General features: G+C 38.8%; 1 protein-coding gene across 1 annotated transcript in view; it reads right to left on the reverse strand.

The window, feature by feature from the left end:
- The window catches only part of GALK2 (galactokinase 2), a 123,648-nt gene that overhangs the window by 43,513 nt on the left and 60,089 nt on the right, over window positions 1–20,046 (reverse strand). Inside the window, exons 6-7 of the mRNA XM_018562904.1 lie at window positions 7,994–8,092; window positions 4,303–4,455 (exon numbers count right to left, since the gene is read on the reverse strand). Coding sequence (XP_018418406.1) covers window positions 4,303–4,455; window positions 7,994–8,092 — 252 coding nt within the window. The remainder of the gene's footprint in view (window positions 1–4,302; window positions 4,456–7,993; window positions 8,093–20,046) is intronic.

Consider the following 20,046-nt stretch of genomic DNA (forward strand, 5'->3'; position numbering starts at 1 on the left):
ATATATACATAGTGATATGTATATGTATATCTATCTATATATATATAGATAGATAGATATATATAGGTCATTTTAAAATGTGGTTTCCATTAAACGTGATATCTGCTTATGTATTTTTCATTATTTGCTCAACTTGAATTACCTGGGTTTTTGACAAGTTTACTTTAAGAAGTGATAAGGGGCATGTTTCGTATTGGTACAATGCTACTTTTTAGCAGTAGAGGTGGAAATGATGAATAAATACATTCTTAGTCTTACTGCTTCAGTTCTGCATTGCCTAGCTGTGTGAGAAAGCCGATAAATCTCATCCTGAGTATTTCATATAACAAAGTAATGGGGCAGAGGCCATATTTTTGTATCTTTTTTTTATACATGTATCAATGTGACTAAAAGTAAACAATACATATAATTGAATTATGTTACTGTAATGACCCGTGAACAAATGATAATGATCTGAATGAAAGGTTGGGGTACTAAATGAGAAAACTGTATATACTGAAGAAGAAACAGCCAGACAGACATGCCACAATTATTTTCTCTTTCCTAAAAGTAAAAGAAAATGTGTTTCCCCCAGTCTTATTTGTGGATTTTTTGGGTCAAATAGAAGAATGATGATTACCAGAGTCATATTCATGTAAACTTTTCAAATATCACTTTTGCCTTATTTATATGAATGGTACACATTCAGGACAACAACACTCATGACGAATTCATTTTTCACCAGTTATCCTCACAAAAAATATAATGTTTATGCAGACCAATTACCTGTTTGTGCCATGTCTTAGAAACATTGCATGGTGTGTTTGCCGTATACATTTTGGTTTCCTGTCTTAGTCAGAAAAGCACACTTGCTCTAAACAATATAAATTGTATTTACTGTGCCCCAAAACAAACAGCTTTGAGAACAAAGTGAATGCATCATCTTTAAAGGTGAAAAAATATACAAGTGCATTGTAACACAATATAGTGCCCATATATAACATATGCTGTTACAATAAACTTTAAGGGATTTTCCAGTATGAATTAAAAGTAGACCACTTGTGCAGATATACCTCTTGTTTTCGGACAATCACTTCTAACTAATCTTTTCTTGAAGTCCATGTAAAGTCAAAACCTTTTTTTAGTTTCCGATACAGAAGATACAAATTTAAACGCGTCAATTAATTTTCTGCTGTCTGTGTTCCATTGGGGAGCTTTCCCTTCAGGTCCCAGAGATGCTAGAGAAAGTGAGAGGAAACCTCTAAAACTGAGGATAATTCCCCTTAGACATGTGTCCCCAGGACAGGTATCCCCATTAGAATGTTGTTTTTACCATCACTTTCTGCCTCTGAGATGCTTACCAGGAAAAAAAAAAAGGGAGGTTGAATTTACCAAAGAAAGAAATGTTGCCTTTAGATACACTTTAGGTGAAAACCTATCTAGCACCATTTTATAGGCATCTTTGAGAATTGTAGATGCTACAAACATTTAGCTATCACTGTCTCTGAAACACCCTTATCTGAAAACAAAACATTTCCAACAAAACACCATCTTTAAGATTTACTTCATTTATTGCAAAGAATGGGCTATACAATAAGTTTGTAATACCCCAAGATGCCTTAAAGGGGAAAAAAAGTATATACTTATAGAATTGCTATCCAAGTAATTGGCACCAGAATGTTAGTGTTGGCACCCATTACCTCTACAAAGATGCACCACGAGCCCAAAAATATCAACTCTGCTTAAGTAGTTACTACTCAGCCCTGCTCTCTCCTTACTATGGTCAGAGAGACCACCATTCAGATTTATGGGCATCCATTAGAGATGGAAAGGCCATGCACCCACTTTGTGGATATACAGTATGCATAATATGGCCCTGCTGACATCAGGGCTAACAAGGTAGAGCTACAACATTTCACACACATTTAAAATGATGGTTTCAGGTCAGGTCACCGGGAGTCAGAATAGTATGGGATTTTTTTCCTTGCTACCAGGTAGGATTTTACACACCTACATACTTTCCATATGCCTTACCATCTTCCTGAACCAGACTTTAGCTTGAATTATGGACTGTTTTTATATGAACAAAATGCTTTGACATTCTCTATCTTATTGTATGATTATTAGCCTTGTTCCAAAACAGTAATTTTGGTGGTGGTTACAGAGCCATGAAATTAGTCTTTTGGGTCTAGAACAGTTTCATTAAAAAAAACAGCCAAGGGTCTTACCACTTTTACCATGTTTAGGGGCTGGTTCACACCACCTGTGATCAGACTTTGCTGGCCATTTATTCCAGCAGAGACTTAATACAAGACAAGACAAATTGCCTTGTCATGGACGGGCCAGTTCACACCACTGCATTCTGGTGGTGCGCACTTAAAAAAAAAAAAATAAGTACAACATGCCGTACTTTTTTTAAGCGCACCTCAGTGAGACGTGGTACAATGGCATCGCACCGCAGTGAGCCCCCCATAGAACTGAATGAAATTACAAAAATAAAGTTCTAAAAAAAAAAAGAAACAGTGCGATGTGGCTTGATCAACTGTGATGGCACTGTACGGGAACACAAACCCCAGCAGTTGTGCAGGAGAGCGCAACTGCTGGTGTGAATGTATCCTAAAAAGGCATCTAAAAGCAAAATGTATTTAATATTGATTTTTCATGCCATTTGTTATACTTTTATATTGTGTTAAATGTATATCTATTTTTGTATCATTTCAAATGCAGCCTGTTTGCTACAAAAGCACTTTGCAAAAGCTGTTTTTAACACATGCTAGGTAAGGAACATTTATTGAGATTGCTAAAAGCAAGCTATTTAAAAAAATCGGCTGTAAATCAGTTATTAGAAATAAATGGCATATACTGTATATTCTGTAATGTGCTTCTGTGTTTGTGTTTCTAATATAGATCAGGTAGCAAAACTGAGTACATTTCTGTTTTTCTTTTTACTAAATGTTCTGTGTTTGTGATAAAGAAAAGGAATGCACTGCACTATGTTAAGGAGAACTCACTGCTACCACACCACCACTTACAGCAGCTTGATCCTAGTATTGTGACTGGCCGTAAGCAGCCACTACGTCAAAGATATATGTGAGCCTCTGTCCAATGTTGCACCACCACTGCACACTTAATGTACATGTGACATCCTTTTCTAAAATCTCTTCACTTTTAGTGATAACAGTTATCAGGACATATAGAGGGGGTGACAGGGACTCATACAGCAAATAAAATGTTCTAATCCCTCTCTACTCTATCCACACACAAAAAAAAAAAAAGTTTTGGCTTCAGTTGCACTTTAATCATCCTTTGCCTGTGATATATATTATTTTGTATTTCTGAAAATCTCCATACAAACCTAAAACTTCACCTCTCACTTCCCTCTTCTGTATTTTAAATAAGGATTTAGTAAGCCTTTTTAATTTGTACTTTGTGTAACACTGTATATTATTAATTGTTTACTTTAGTTACTACACTATGTATGCGTTCTCAAGGGTTAATGATGATGGTTACTCATGACTGTTGGAAGTATTTGCTACAGAGCACTAAAGTTTTTCCAACTTGTCCTTTCCCTTTTCTATGACAAAAGAATGAGTATATTACCACACAAACTTGTCAGTTAGAACATTCCACCAGGAGCTGTAAAAAGGCCATTGCAATGAAGAGTAGGAATATACTAGGTTTGTCACTAGTAGTGCTGCAACTGATACCAATAAAGATGGAGAATAGTGGATATCAATAAAACATGAAGGGGGAACCCCATTTGATGTTATGGCTAATGCCTTTAAAGTAAATTTAAAGTCTGTGTAAGTCTCTTCCGTCATAGATCCTTCTTTCTACCTGTCAGCACTTTACCGTACTTCGTGTACACTGAGCCACACAAGCAGCAAGCAGGTAAGACTGCCATAATGTGCTAATAAGATGTGCACACTAGCACATTATAGCTAAATGCAAATAGCATTGCAAGTTCACCCTAATCTGGAGTCAGAGTTAGGGCAATAACATACAAATAAAAAAAATTAAAAAAAACTACTATAGTTGGCAAAGACTATTTTTTTTATTGCTGTCTAGATCCCTACTTTGGAGATTTCCCCCTCACTTCCCGACCCTGTCATACAGAATAGAAGGAGAGGGAAATATCCTCACTGGTGACAGACTGCATCTAAAACCTGCCAGGGATTCTAATCTTTCCTTACTCTACGTAAAACTGAAAAAAATATCTGTTGACTGGAGTTGGCCTTTAGGGCAAGCTCTTCCATTTCACAGTTACTTAATGTATTGCTGTTTTTGTGCATTTTCAATCTTTCTGTCTAGTAGTTACTTTACCTTGGTAGCCAGACGACACTCCACAACTCTTATATTGAAATGAGCTGTTGCTGCTTTGTTCATTTCAACGCAACTATTTGCAATAACAAAAACAGCTCCAAAAGGAAGCTTCACATCGGTAGCTCTTACAGGGTTAAACTCGATCAGCTTGGCCTGTCACGGTAAGAAGACAACAGTAAACATTCCTTCTTATATATTAGCATTGTTCAGGAAAAAAATCTATGAGTGGATTACGGTTGGGCTGAAAGACCCACTGGTTTTCTTACGTCTTATAGCTACATATTTTTCTGTTAATATTTCTGGCTTTAAAGACCCAAAATGTAGCAAGGGGAGTCCAAGTACATACTACGTTTAACTGGTGGACTGACCCCTCCTGTCTTAGACGTATGGGGGGCCAGGATACCCAGCTAAAGAGCTCTTACTGCTGAAGTCCCCAAGAGATACAAGAAACGTTGTGAAAGATTCAACCACCCATATCCATCCAAAACAGACATTGTTCAGTGGCCTGACAATATATAGTCATTAAAGCATGCACATGAAAGTAAAATGACCTATGAACTTTCCAACAGAATACAACATTCTGCATTCTATAATTGCAACAGATGTGGCATAATAGATGATCCCCAAAACATACACTTAAAAGTGCACACATATACATGTATATAACATTTTAGATTTTATAAACACACAATTGCTGTTCCTTAACATGTAACATGCTTGGTAACTTTATTAGAACTACAGAGTGTCTGGGTACAAGCCATGTAAGTCCAACAAACACACTAAAGGGCAGGCACAGTCCAATCTTGTCAGTGCAGAAAATCTACTGAACGCTACAAAGAACTCTATAAATGTAAACTTCTTATTGTCAACAGGCATCTGACTGGCATCTGGAAGGACGCTGGACTGCTTCCATATTTCCCAGAAGACTGTCAGCATAAATCTCTCAGTAGCTTAAAAAGAATTCTCACCTTCAAATGCAACTGTGCCCAGAAAATGGACATTAAAGGATTTATAAACTGGTCAGCCATAACATTATGGCCACCCACCTAATATGGAGTAGGCCCTCCTTTTGCCACCAAAACAGTACTAACCCGTCTAGGCATTGACTCCACTGGACCTCAGAGGCGCAACTAGAAACTTCAGGACCCCGATGCAAGAAACCATGAACTTTCTCTCTCAGGTCCGCTCCTCTGCTCATTGACAGCAGGCAGTGGGTGGGTGCAATTGCCAGCCTGTTATTGGCTATAGCAGGCTGGAACTGCTCCCGCCCATTGTTTACATTCAGCTGCAGAATCTAGCCACCGGTCGGCAGCAAGATGTAAACAGAGAATTTCATTAGCAACTAAATAAATGTAGTTGCCAACAAAGTTTTTTAGTGTGCACATGTCTACCAAGCAACCGGCAAAAAAAAAAATTGAGAACATATTATGTCCTTTTTTTTTGCCTGTTGCTTGAGAGTGCCGGTTGCTTGAATGCCGGTTAATGGAGAGTCTACTGTATAGTGCTCATTCTTTAACTCTTTCGCTACCAATTATAATCTGCATTTTGGGCATTGAAAATTACTTAAACCCCCCAAAATATTATATATATTCTGATAGCAAAGACCCTGTAGAATAAAATGGTGGCAGTTGCAAATTTTACATCACACTATAATAGCGCAACTCTTTATCAAACCCCAAATTTTTGTAAAAAATACTGTTAAATTTAGTGCCCAAAAACACGATGTAATACCCAATTTTTAAATAAAATATAACAGATGAAGTTGCGATGAGTAAATACTCAACATGCCCGGGTTAAAAATTGCGTGTGTCCATGAAATGGCGACAAAATACAGTACCCCAAATTGTCCATAGGCGGCACTTTAAAAGCCGTACAGGTCGTCAGTTTAGAGATATCCATGAATGCTGGCCCTAGAATTATTGTTCTCACTCTTGCATGCTCAGCAATACCAACATGTGTAGCGCAATTGCCGCTTTGGTACATAGGAGCACCTAACGCGTGTTTAAGTTAATATCACACGCTCACCAGGGTTGGGGGACCTAATTTTTTTTATTTTTACATTAATATTATTTTATTTTATTTAATTTATTTTACCTATCAGATAAGGGGGCTTACAAGCAATATGTGATAGCATATTGTAAGTGAAAGGTTCTCTTTAAGGTGATATTAGGGGTCAATTAGACCCCTAATGTCACCTTTCCACTCCAAAGAAGCTATTGGAGCACAGATTATGCTTCAATTTCTTCTTCTTCAGAGTCTGATAGCTGAGGTGAGGTCCTGGAATTGATCGCTTCCAGCCCCTTTCAGCAGGGAGGAGATTGGCGAAAGGATGTACGCCAGTCTCCTTCCCTGCCAATACCTGTGATGTCCCAGACCTGCAGGAGGGGCAGTGGAGCCCAGAAAGCAAGGTGGGATGTCGGGCAGGGGAGGTGGGGGGGGGGTGTCGCACTACTTTGGCCCCTGAAAGCGATCTGGAGGCAGTCCAGCCACCAGAATCGCTTCCAGTATAAAGTCAGCTTTACACATGTAAATAGAGTCATACATCGGTGGCAGCGAAAGGGCACCAAGTGATAGACTGTCAGGGTCTGGTCAGGCATGTGACCACTGCACCCTGGTAGTTCTGCCAGTGAGTCCTGTAAGTTGCGAGGTAGGCCCACCATGGACAGGACTTTTTTTTCACAAATGATTGATTGGATTGAGACCAGGAGAATTTGGAGACCAAGTCAACAACTCAATCTCGCTGTGTTCCTTAAACCATTCTTGAACTATTTTTGCAGTGTGGCAGGGCGCATTACCCTGCTGAAAGAGGCCACTGCCATCAGGAAATACCGTTTCCATGAAGGGGTGCACTTGGTCAGCAACAATGTTTAGATAGGTGGTACATGTCAAAGTAACATAAACATGAATGGCAGGACCCAAGGTTCCCCATCAAAATATTGCCCAAAGCATAACATTGCCTCCTTCCCAAAGTGCATCCTGGTACCGTCTCTTCCATAGGCAAGCAACACACACAGACACCCGGCCCTCCACATGATTTAAATGAAATGTGATTCATCAGACCAGACCACCTTCTTCCATTTCTCCGTGGTCCAGTTCTGATGCTCAGATCCCCATTGTAGGTGCTTTTGGCGGTAAACATGGGTCAGCATGGCCACCCTGACCGCTCTGTGGCTACGCAGCCCCATACACAACAAACTGCGATGCACTGTGTGTTATCATAAATGTGGCCCTTGGCAAAGTCCCTCAAATCCCTACACTTACCCATTTTTCCTGCATCCAACACATCAACTTCAGGGACAAAATGTTCACTTGCTGCCTAATATATCCCACCGACCGCCAGGTGCCATTTTAACAATATAATCAATGTTATTCACTTCACCTCTCAGTGGTCACAATGTTATGGCTGATCAGTGTAAATTCTTAACTAGCAGTAAAAGAGCTTTCAACCCATCCCTTGCTGTCCTCGCTAGCTGTAGGCACTTTGGAGTAATTAATTTGCAAAGATCTTCCCTCTGTTGTGAACGTTAAAGATGAACTTCTCCACAGTACTTTCAGGTAGAGAGATTGGTGAAGGCTTCTTTTAAAGCACTTTAACGGATTTGTAAAAATATAACTCAGCGGTATAGATCAAGAACTATTAATGCAGATCTTAGTAAGCAGGCTCTGTTTTATTTATATAAAAGTTACCTACAGTTTTCTCCTCTGCCAGAAATGAGATTGACTGGTCCATCCCACCACCTTCTGTGCCAATGTAACGTTCACATTTTGCACAGGTTTCAGCGAGCTCCACCTGTAAGTCAAATTGACACACAGTTAATGCAAGAATAAACCAATATTGTAAAATCATCAGCTCCTGGATTACAGTGACTAAACTATTGTTCTCAGTGGGGTATAATTAACAGTTACATTACATTTTCGACGGAACAGTAAAGTAGATTATGTTCCACTGTTCCCATACATGCATTCTTGCATTCTTTAATCTTCATACAGCAGGTAATGACAGGATGATGGGGACCCATCAAGTTGCCCAAATTGTTTACCCATAACTGCTAATTTGTTAAAAAGAAAACATAATTGAAAGTAGTGTTGTTGCACAATTAAAATGTCTTCTTTAAATGAAAGGTGACCTCTCAGTGGCTGATGCTGGCAAAAATCCCTTATAATAAAATATTATAATAAGGAACAGTGAAGTAACCACTGAAATGCATTTCTGAAATATGGAGCGTTGACACAATATTACTCACAGGAAGATATAATTTTCAAGAACCACTAGCATTGCTTGTTAAATACATTAGAAGAGTGGGAATAAAAGAGATACTTAGTCCGGAACCTCCACCCACACTTTGTGGTTTCTTCCCAGTTTATATGCCAAATTATGTGCAAGAAGCTGCTTCAATTCAGCACAGAGCTTGACAAAGAAAATAATTATACTCTGTTTTGCCAAGATATATAAATCGGGGATTCTAAACCATTATGCAAACTCAATAATATCTGTCTGACAAGACATAAACTCCATTGAGCTTTTTAGGTAAAAACCCCAGTGGTTAACAGCTGGTTAATGTGGTTACTACACTGCAGAGTGCATAGACCAGGCATTCAGCCATGCTGTTTTCTGTTAAAAGCGGTCATTTATACTGTATCAGCTATCTATTCACAATGTTCTAATAACGTACTCAAAATGTCAACAAAAAATACAAACCCATATATAATATTAGTAGTTGTAGTGGTAGTAGTAATGGTAGTACTTTAAAACAATATTACCATTTTCTTTCCACAAAGTTACACCAGTTAAGGTATTTTGTACACAAGTTGATGTAATTCTGCCTTCTCTACCTGTAAATGCTGTACAGCTCTATGGGGAAAATGTATCAATATGGTCGCATAATCAGCGTCTTTTAAACTGCTCTATCCATGATTTCAAGTGCATACAGCGACAGATGTATTATCCTAGATTGTGTTTCATTTCTAAAAGCCTTCACAATGAGGATTGTCTTTAAATTGTCTCCAAGTTGTCTCTGCCTCTAAATTTTTTCTGAATAGTCGCAAGCGTGCTGGGAACCTTCTGGGTGACAGCTGAATAGTCTTAAAGTGCTCAGCTGACTTGAGGATGTTAAGGTGAATTATCTTTGTGATACATAAGTGCTCAGGAACACTTCCAGGATGTGCAATAGTTTGGAGGTCTTTTAATGTGGCAAATGCTGGATGCAAATACTGCACAGTTGAGAAATTATGCAAAATGATGAAAAATATGTCCAGTGAGCCGCAAACATTAATATGTTGTTAATAATAATATTATTATTGGTAGTTATAAAGCGCCGACAATTTACACAGCGCGGTACACAGTGCACATTCACATCAGTCCCTTCCCTCACGGAGCTTACAAACGAAGGTACCTATCTCACATGCATACATATGAAGGCCAATTCAGACAGGAGCCATTTAACCCACCAGCATGTCTTTGGAGTGTGGGGGGAAACCGGAGTACCCGGAGAAAACCCACGCAAGCACAGGGAGAACATGCGTCACAAGAACACTTAAAAAAATATGCATAACTGAGATAAAAGTTTCCGGGTAGTTAGCATGACATTTTGGACTTTGCGCCTAAAAATGTTATTGCAAACACATTCGTAAATTCCCCCCATATGTCCAGCACAGGCCACCACAGTGTTGATATCAGCTAGGTTTCCCACCAGGGGTGGTCAGCTTACTCGAAAGGAAAACAGGAGGTGGGATATGAGTTGGGATTATTATTTCCTAAGTTCTAGCCTGACAGAGACCCTTACTCATGTTTTTGTCTCTGTATAAGCATCTGTTCTACTGATGAATAACAGAGACAAAGATGTAAGCACTGCAGAGGGTCATACAGTGCCATGTATGCATATGTTAATGGCAAAGAAGGTAAGAGATTATATTTACTTTTGTACATTGCTCTTTTACTAGTATGGTGTGCAACGTTGCTTCAAAGTACAGTTACACTTGTTATTAGTAAGATGGTATAAAACAAGTATTTGCCAAGCAAATAACATATGGTGCCAGTGCATTCATATTTGGGCAACCTGAGAGCTACAATGCTCATCAGCACTAGCACTTTGATAACAAAGATAAAATTAAAGAGACCACATCCTAAAAAACTGCCACCAACAGAATAGCTCCTGTAAACATGGCAATCTTGTGTTTCTGTGGACATAAGCAATACTATCTATGGCCGCCATGGCTGAAAAATAAATCGACTAGTAGCAAGGCTAGGTCAAGGATACTTTGCTGCAACTACTGCAATAACTAAGGTTGTAGGATCCATACCAAACAATGCAACATAGAAGGTAGCAGTAAGCTGCTCTAAAGCTGAACTGTAGGCAGCAACGAAAGTTCAATATAACCCCCCCAGTACAGGAAGCATGAATAGCCCTTAGTCTAGGCTAGGGGCTGCTTAGTGTAGAGAATTACTTGCCTCATTCCCAACTCCTGCAGGCTTTTTCCCTCCCTGCCATTTGATCAGTCCCACAAAGCCACTCCTATTTGCTGCTTGACTGGTCAGAACCTCTCCAAAGACCTGGGGTCCAACAATGTATGTGAGGACATTAAGGGCCTAGCCACATACTGTAAGCAGAGCCAATCAGAAAGGAGCAATGGCTGCTGCAGGAGTGAGGAATAGTGTGCAACTGGTTCCAGACTCATACAGTCATGTAGAATATACTTTGGATAACGTGTAACAAAAGCACATAAGAGATTCAGGAAAGGTAATAATTGTCTAAAGCAACCAATCACATGGTCATTTTTATATTATTTTACTTTATATTTGCTTAAAGGGTTTTTAAACCCTCAGCGTGTTTTTGCATATATCTACTTCTAGCAATCAGTAGATATTTCCCCCACCCTTTAGATTGTAAGCCCTCATGGGCAGGGCCCTCCTTACCATCTTGTCTTGATTTGTATTGTAATTGTAATGTCTTCCTTATAATGTAAGGCGCTGCGCAAACTGTTGGCACTATATAAATCCTGTATAATAATAATATGGAAAAACTTTTTTTTTTTTCCTTCGGCCGGGAGATGAGGAGAGACACAAGGTAAGTCTATGGAGCAGTATGCACCCGCACAGACTCCGTGGGACATCAGAGAAGAGGAGGACAGAGGAGTAAGCGCTGAATCGGAGACCTGAACCAGCCCTGGAGGGACATCTGAAAACTACACTAAAGAAGAAGATGATAAGATTAAGAGGCATGATTCAAGGTAAGTCCTTACACTAACATGGGGGGGACGGGGCGAGAGAGATAGCCTTTAATGTCACTTTAATGTTGTAATGTAAGGAACACATGTTAAAGTATGCTATTATATGCATTTTGTCAACAAAGCTCATTCATATGGTCTAACAATGCACCACAATACGGGTTTTAATATACAAGTTTTGACATATGTTCACTTTATTTCCCAACACAACTCTCCACAATTCCCAACACTTCACATCTGTGCATTGAGATGCCGTCAAAATGAATGGCACTTCAACACACAGGAAAACCACAGGTTAATGTGCAATTTGGTCATTCTCATTTTAACACAAAAGTATGAATCCTCCATTGAACATAATGAAGTACAGCAATCTTTTTACCTGTGACCATGTGCAGAAATCCAGTAAACAAGACCCTTTAGTGGTCCCTAAGGACTTCCAGGTAAACACAGGTACAGTGTATGAGTCACAACATATTCTGAGCACTGGCTGTTATTTTATTTTTTTTCATTGTGCATAGCAGTATGTCAAACACCATATTGCAACAGTCGCAATGGTGCCATTAACTCTGCAATCTTACTTACAAGAACAAGTAGAAAGTAGGTGCACAAGACCCCATACAATAAGCATTTGCTGCAGAGGACTTCTATAGTAAAACATGTTAAGCAAAACTATAAGTAAACTTAAAACTCCAGTTATGTATTAAGTTAAAAAAAATCTGTAAAAGCATTTTTAAATGGTAGAAAATCTGTAATTATATTAGTCTCCCATTATACCCTGCACAGCTGAATGGCAAGCGTCATCACCAAGCTTCTACTGCATTGCATGGTACAATCAAATGGTGGAACTTGCTGATCAAAGGAGGGAGCACAGAGAAGGAAGAAGCACTCATCAGTGAGCTGCTGCTCATTCTCTATCCAATCACGAGCTAAAGGCAGTCCTTGATCAAGCTGTATTTCCTGCAGTGGAGCAAAGGGAGGCCAGGAACCAGACTGACTGCAGAGAAAAACACAAAGGTATGTAGCTTTAAAGAAAAAATGTATTACATGAATACTACATATATGTCACTGTTGTGTTATAATAACTACATATTTATCTATTTATGTATTATTTTAAAATGTAACTGAATATAATACAAAGTAGGGCACCCTGTGAGTAGTATCCTCCCTGAATGTTTCAATAAATGTTGTTTATTGTAGTTAGTTTTAAAGTGAAGAAACCAGGTTGCGTGGGCGATCAGATATTACATATAGGAATGTCTGAGCAATGTGGAGGGTACAAATAAAATTTTACAATTGTATTTAGGGAGAAACAGCAGGAGAAAAATCATATTGTTGCTAGAAATTTGTAGGTGAAATTGGTATCATTACGAAATCACAGGCTAAAAAACAAGTCAAAATGTCTTGTTTACCATAACATTAAGGGTAGGAGCACAAAAACGGAATTTGGATTACAACATCCATAATACCTTTCGTATATATGCTTTAGAAATATACACATATGTGCTGTAATTGGGAATATAAATAAGTGAAGATTAAGCCCACTTTCATGTGCTAAGACGCATGTATTCTCCTGAGTCATGAGTAATCAGTCATCTATATAGTGGAAGAAAAAAAAAAAGTCTCACATGTGCAGCTCAGGGGGAACCTTTGATCTTAACAGATATTTACAACAAATAAGAATTAAAAAAAAATCATAGAGATTTTGCTAATGAGCTGTAAACACACTTTCCAGGTATACAAAAAAAAAGTAGGAAAAAATGTCTCATGTCTGCGAGGGATTTTACATGTTATGGACAAATATATCCCTAGAATCACTGACAGGCATCTGTAAAACAATAACTCTTTAACTCTATTTATTAGCACATTCCATAAAGCATTCTTTAAGGGGCAGGCCAGTGAGGTAATCACTTTACGAAGCATGCATATCATTACAGGCCCTGCTAAGTTTTAAAGTAATTTTCTGCTTTAAATAAAAAAAATGCACCCTACATACAATTTTTGTTAATGTTGGAGTAACGTATTTGTCCAGCCAAAACATTTTTCATTCAGTTTGGACAAAGTTATGAAGGATTAGGACAACTGCTGGGTTTTTACTGCAATCTCGGGCTCTCAGATTACCCCTCACTCCGCAGTTAACCCTTTACACAAACGCACACACACACATGGTAGCTACCACATGTTTTAATTGAAACATGCACCAATCACAGTTTGGTGCATGTTCTAATGTTTCAATTAGTGATACATGTGAAGTAATGCTCTATGGGGTTAAAAACAGGTAAGAGGAATACACATTAATGGGAACTCCACTAGGGGAGTCAGAAATGGAAAAGGATCTGGGGGTCATAGTAGACCACAGATTGAATAACAGCACGCAATGCCAGGCATGAGACAAGGCTACTAAATCTAAACATGTTCACGCTAGAAGTGAGGTGATTAAGGGGGGACATGATTTGGATGTACAAGATGTTCAATGGTGATATCAACATCGGTCATAAACTTTTTACCATAAACTCCATAACAAGGACTAGAGGCCACCACCTAAAACTGGTGGAGCAAAGATTTAAGCACAAGGGGCATAGGGGCTTCTTCTCAGTTACAGCGGTTAGGGTCTGGAACTCGCTGCCACAAGCAGTTGTATCAGCTGAGAGTGTTGAATCATTCAAAAAGCACTCGGACAACTTCCTTTAGAGACTGAAATATACAGGGGTACAGGTACTCTTAGAAACAAGAACACACAGGGACTCGTACACACGCATGCACATGCATACACACAATAGGTTGTAATACTATGTAACTATATAAAACAGGGAATGGTTATAAATGGAAGGTTTGTAAGACCAAGCCTTTTAGATTGCATCACTCTGTTTAGTTTAATAAAAAAAAAAACCCAGGGAAAGCAATAATGATTTAGTTGTGCAATTTATAAATTGTGTTCTGGGTCCCTGGGGTTGGGATAATGGAGAGAAGGGTGGGCCATTATCCGATCAACTCAGTAAGCTGTCCAGTCCAGGTTTTGTCGCTGCAGCTTGGTACTCACAGGTGTAGCCCATGATTGAGGCTACGAGTGTTTAAAAGGAAGCCTGGCTTTATGTGTAAGAGACTGTTACCCAGCTAGGTGAGCTGGAGGATTGAAGGCTGCATGGATCTGTTTATTGCTGAGAAGGACATTATCTTAGAAACCGCATTGGAGTACAGGAAAGTACTGGCTAATGTTATGAAGTATCGTGTTTTACTGCAAAGAGAGGACTGTATTTCATGACCTGCAGAAATACTTGTCTGCTGTGTGCCGTGGAAAATAAAGCTTTTGAAAAGTTAAGTGGACTGTCTGGTACTGTATTTGCCCTAGAAGACTGTGGTTAAGAACGGTTTCTGTTACACTATGTAACCCTGGTCTTTCAGAAATGTGGACAGAAATGTAACCGTTTTAAAAAGCGGCAGCCCTCACAGTGACAAAGATTATTTAATTTCTGATTAGAGCATTCAGAGATTTAGCTTAACAAATGTAATATATTGTTTTAATAAATGCATAAATGGTCCAAATAGTGAGTTTGGTGCCAAATTATTCACTTTAAAGTCACTGCAAAGGACAAGGGGGCACTCTTTGTGTCTGGAGGAAACAAGGATTAGCCTTTGCATACGGAAAGGATTCTTCACAGTTAGAGCTGTGAAAATGTGGAATAGACTCCCCCAGGAACTAGTTCTAGCAAGCTCAGTTAACTGTTTAAAAACAGAATCTGGATGTATTCCTAAATGCAGAGAATATTACTGGATATTGAGTTCTTATAGGTATATGAAGCACCAGAGATTGTTGATCCAGGGAATATGCGATTGCCTTATGGGATCAGGAAGGAATTTTTTCCCCCTGTTGGAGCAAATTGAACCATGCTTAATTAGGGTTAGGGTTTTTTTCCTTCCTCTGGATCAACAGGGGGTAATTGTGAGCAAAGCGTTCTGTTTAGGCTTTTCTTCTCTTTTTTTTTTTTGATATCTCTATAGGTTGAACTCGATGGACATGTGTCTTTTTTCAACCTGACTATGTAAGAAAAACCGTGAAATAAAAAACATTTACTGGAATGACAATTCTGATGTTAACAAGGACTGCAGAGTTGCAAATGCAGCCATCGTTTGTGGTCAATGAATAGCCTGTTTGCAGATAAACACTATCAAAGGGTTTGAGGGGTGTGCTGAAGGGGTGTTGACGTGTTGTTATATCAATATTACTAGATAACAGGGTTTCACAATCTGACAACCAACATATTATTTAATAGAATGAAGTTATGATTTAATGGATACCATTAACCATCTCCATCAACCATACCATCACCATGAATCCTATTATCCCAAGTTTCTCTTAGGAGGTCTCATGTGCCCCATCAGCCTTCTGCACCTGGTGATATAAACATGTTTGGTGTGTAACTGATTGATATTTTCTTATGCATTAGTGTAAATGCATTTTAGGAATGTAACTCCATTACAGCAGGAATTATGGGTTATATATAGAGTTTGGCTCTGGTAGTCTATGCTCAGTTCAAAAACTCAAAGATATGCAAATGCTTCTAGAGTGTTTTACGACAGGTTGACAACAGCTATTTAAGATTGAGCCATAAAAAGTATTTTGCAGATCCTGGGGTAGATAGGATGTGATGTTTCCATATTCCTTCCAAACTAATCTGCTTTCTGTCAAATGTGTCTGAGGGCTTGTTCACACCAGCAGCTGGCAGCCACACCAGCAGCCACGCTCAACCACATGGCATGGAAAAATGTCAAAGGAATGCATATTTATGCAAACTTTAAGACAGGATCACATGTGAGCAATGAAAAAAAAAAGAAACAATACACACAATTTTGTACATCTAGAAGTCCTTGGAAAAGAAAGAGTGATATCAACCACAATGACTATTGCTAAATGTTTAATATGGTGGGAGCCATAATAGTATAGGCAGCCATTTTGTGGAGGACCTTAGATCCAATGGCCACTCTGTATGGCCATTTAACAACTGTTTTACAGGACCATAACACTCAATGGTGCAAACACTGTTTGATGTTCCCATGATTTAGAACAATGCTAAACGCATTGAAGATGTTAAGAGGTTTTATGAACATCAAGGTAGTAGGAAATGCCTTCACAGTAACCAGATCTAAATATCATATATAGATCTACATATATACACAGGGCAAACATTTCAGGCACTCGGGAAAAATTGCTGTAAGGCAGGAATGTTTTATAATATAAATGCCATGAACAGTTTTTAATATTGCAGTCAACATTCTGGCAAGTGCAATAAACAGAAATATGCACATTAAATCAATATTAGGTGTGACCATACTGTGCCTTTAACAGAGCAGCAATTTTTCAGGTTCCAGTAAAGTTACTCAAAGAATCACACAAAGAAAAGAAAAATGTGTGAAAAAAAGATGTCAGTTTCATAGCCACTATGTATAACAAACAGAAAGGGTTTATGAAGCTGGATACCAAACATGAACATGCAATAACAGTGGAAAGAGGCATGCGTGTATGTGTTTGTCTCCACTACTGCTCAATACCTATACAGACAAAGCTTTTCAAAGTATTTGTGAAGGTGTTGAACACCAGTGTGTGATTACAAGATCATAAAGAAAATAACATATGCAGACAATACAGTTTTGCTTGCAGAATCCAAGGAAGACCTCAACCATTTACCTAATGAAACAGCAGTGATGGGTAAGGAAGTCTCCCTCCAAATAAACACCCAAAAGACAAAAAGTATGGCTTTAATCAACAATGGGGACAAATAACTAAAACTATTGCTCAAAAAGAAAGGCGAAAGCATGCAACTAACTTCCAAAACCTTGATTTGGAAGGTTATATTGTGTTTAGGAAGAAAACACAAAAATAGGAGGGATTTGTTCATAAAATGTTTCAGATAAGCTTTGAATAAAGATATCGGTGACAAAAACAATGTAGAGTCTGTACAGACAAAGATACACGGTGAAGGTCAAAATTGTAATGTATTTATTGTTTTTTATTACAAAAACCTCACATAAATGATGCTGCTATAAATCGAAAGAGCAGCAAGAAAAAAAATCAGTCCATATTATGTTCAACTATTCAGACATCACATGGAATATTGAGGCATGTGTTCCTAGTAAAGGACATATATTTTTGGACAAAATTACAGAACAATTACCTTACACAAGGTGTAGCTGAACCATAGGGTTGGGAAACTTGGCTAATTTAGGCCATATCTAATAGACCAGATGCTATACCTAATGTGCAGGTTCACAGATGTGGTAAAATGTTACTTGGAACTCAGTAAAGTATTGGACATGGGGAAAACAAAGTTTAAACAGCTGTGAGAAGCACATACAGTAGTTCCATAGGTTGGGAAGGTGTATAGTTCGTAGGGCTGCAACAGCTAATCGACTAAATCGATTATAATCTATTGAAAAAGTTGTCAACGTTTTCAATAATCGATTAATCGTCTTCAGATTAGTTGGCCCTGTTCACGTCTCCACACACGCTGCGCGCCACACCTCCTCCCCACTTCACGCTCGCCCCTGCCAGACCCGCCCGCATCCACGCTCCACACCTCCTTACGCTCACCGCCAGCCCACATCCACGATCGGCACAGGGAGGCGGGGAGAAGAAGTAAGGAGGAGCAGGTGTGGGGAGATGACAGCCGCCGATAGACAGGCCCGATCTCAGAAGCAAGTTGCTGGAAGACTGCTCAGGTAAGCCTGCACTTTCCCACACATGGTGCTCTATAATGTATTGCTGGGATTTGTTTTATTCCTACATAGCTGATGGTATTCTGCATTGCGCTGTATAGAGGACTACAAATCCCAGCAATAATACATTATACAATGCAATACGGAATACCACCAGCTATAAAGGAGTACAACAAATCCCAGCAATAATATATTATACAGCGCATTGCAGAATACCACCAGCTGTAGAGGACTACAAAACCCAGCAATAATACATCATATGCAGCGCAATGCAGAATACCGCCAGCTATAGAGGCCATTTTTTTAAATGTATTTTATTTTTTTATCTGATTAACTGATTAATCGAACGTAATAAATCGGCTAACTAATAGATTTTGAAAATAATCGCTAGCTGCAGCTCTAATAGTTAGACACTGAAACCAAATAAAGTATTAAAAATTATTTAAAGGCTAAGTCTACCTTTAACACCATGGTCACATAAAACAAGCTCCCCACCTCCAAACCACCAATGGCAATTGGAGTCCATTCAATCTTCCTCCCAACCTACAGGAGCCAGAGCATTGTACCCATGATCCACTGATCGCAGCTGAAATGCTTTTCTGGCTCCAATACAGAAACAATTATTGTTGTTAAAAAAAGGGAATTTGCATTCAAACATTTACTGTAGCAGGTACATTTCCTATGTGAAAGACTAAAGAATAAAATACTAAAAGAAGGTTGAATAAGAAAAAAAAGTTAAAGTAGTACTAAAGGCGTTTTTTTTTAACTAATGCATTCTAGTAGTCTGCAGTATGAGAGCGTGAGAGTGATAACACCAGATTTAACACACCTGCTCCCCATTCACACCTGAGACCTTGTAACACTAACAAGTCAAATGAAACCGGGGAGGGAAAATGGCTAATTGGGCCCAATTTGGACATTTTCACTTAGGGGTGTACTCCCTTTTGTTGCCAGCGGTTTAGACATTAATGGCTGTGTGTTGAGTTATTTGGAGGGGACAGCAAATGTACAATGATATACAAGCTGTACACTCACTACTTAACATTGTAGCAAAGTGTAAAAGTTTAAACTTGGCCATCAGACTCTTGTATGCAGATGGCAAGAGACAACCTGTTAGTTCACCTGTTAGTGAACTGAAGTTACGCAGCACACCCAAAATACCACAAGGGCTGTGTATCTAAGTGATTCCCGTGATTCACTAATTTGTTATTTGTTATTAAAAGGGAAAGAAAAAGAAAAAAATACATAATTGGGTGATTATAGTGAACGTTGCTTCACCTTATTCACTAAGCTAAGTGAACATTCCCTTTAAGAAGTGAATGGTCTTCATTACTCAAAACTGAACTCTCAGCAGATATAATAGATGCAAATTAAATCGGGATGTGCAATAATTAAGAGATCAATAAAGGTATTTTTTTAAATGCAAGCAGTTTTTTTTAAATACAAGCAGTGTAACTATGTGAATTTGACCTGGTATTAGCCCCCTGCAGTCCATGAACAGCACAACATTAGTGTGAGAGGAAGAAGCAATACAAGGAGCCAATCAGAACATGTGCTAGCAATGAGCATGCTGATAGGATAAAAGAGAGTGACAGCGAGATGAGCTTATCACTGGGCTGCTTCCACTCTCCCAGTCACAGGCTAGGACAATCTGGGCTCAGAGGAAGAGGGTTGAATAATGGTGGCCATCAGACTGAGGGCATCTTGTCAGAGAAGTACTGTGGGGGAGAGCTCTGTATTGAAAATGATTGAAATGAAATAAAGACTATTACAGTAGCAAAACCCTTGATACATAACAATTAGAGATTTAGA

The sequence above is a fragment of the Nanorana parkeri genome, unplaced genomic scaffold, assembly GCF_000935625.1.
Source record: "Nanorana parkeri isolate BGI_ZX_2015 unplaced genomic scaffold, ASM93562v1 scaffold611, whole genome shotgun sequence".
NCBI lineage: Eukaryota > Metazoa > Chordata > Amphibia > Anura > Dicroglossidae > Nanorana > Nanorana parkeri.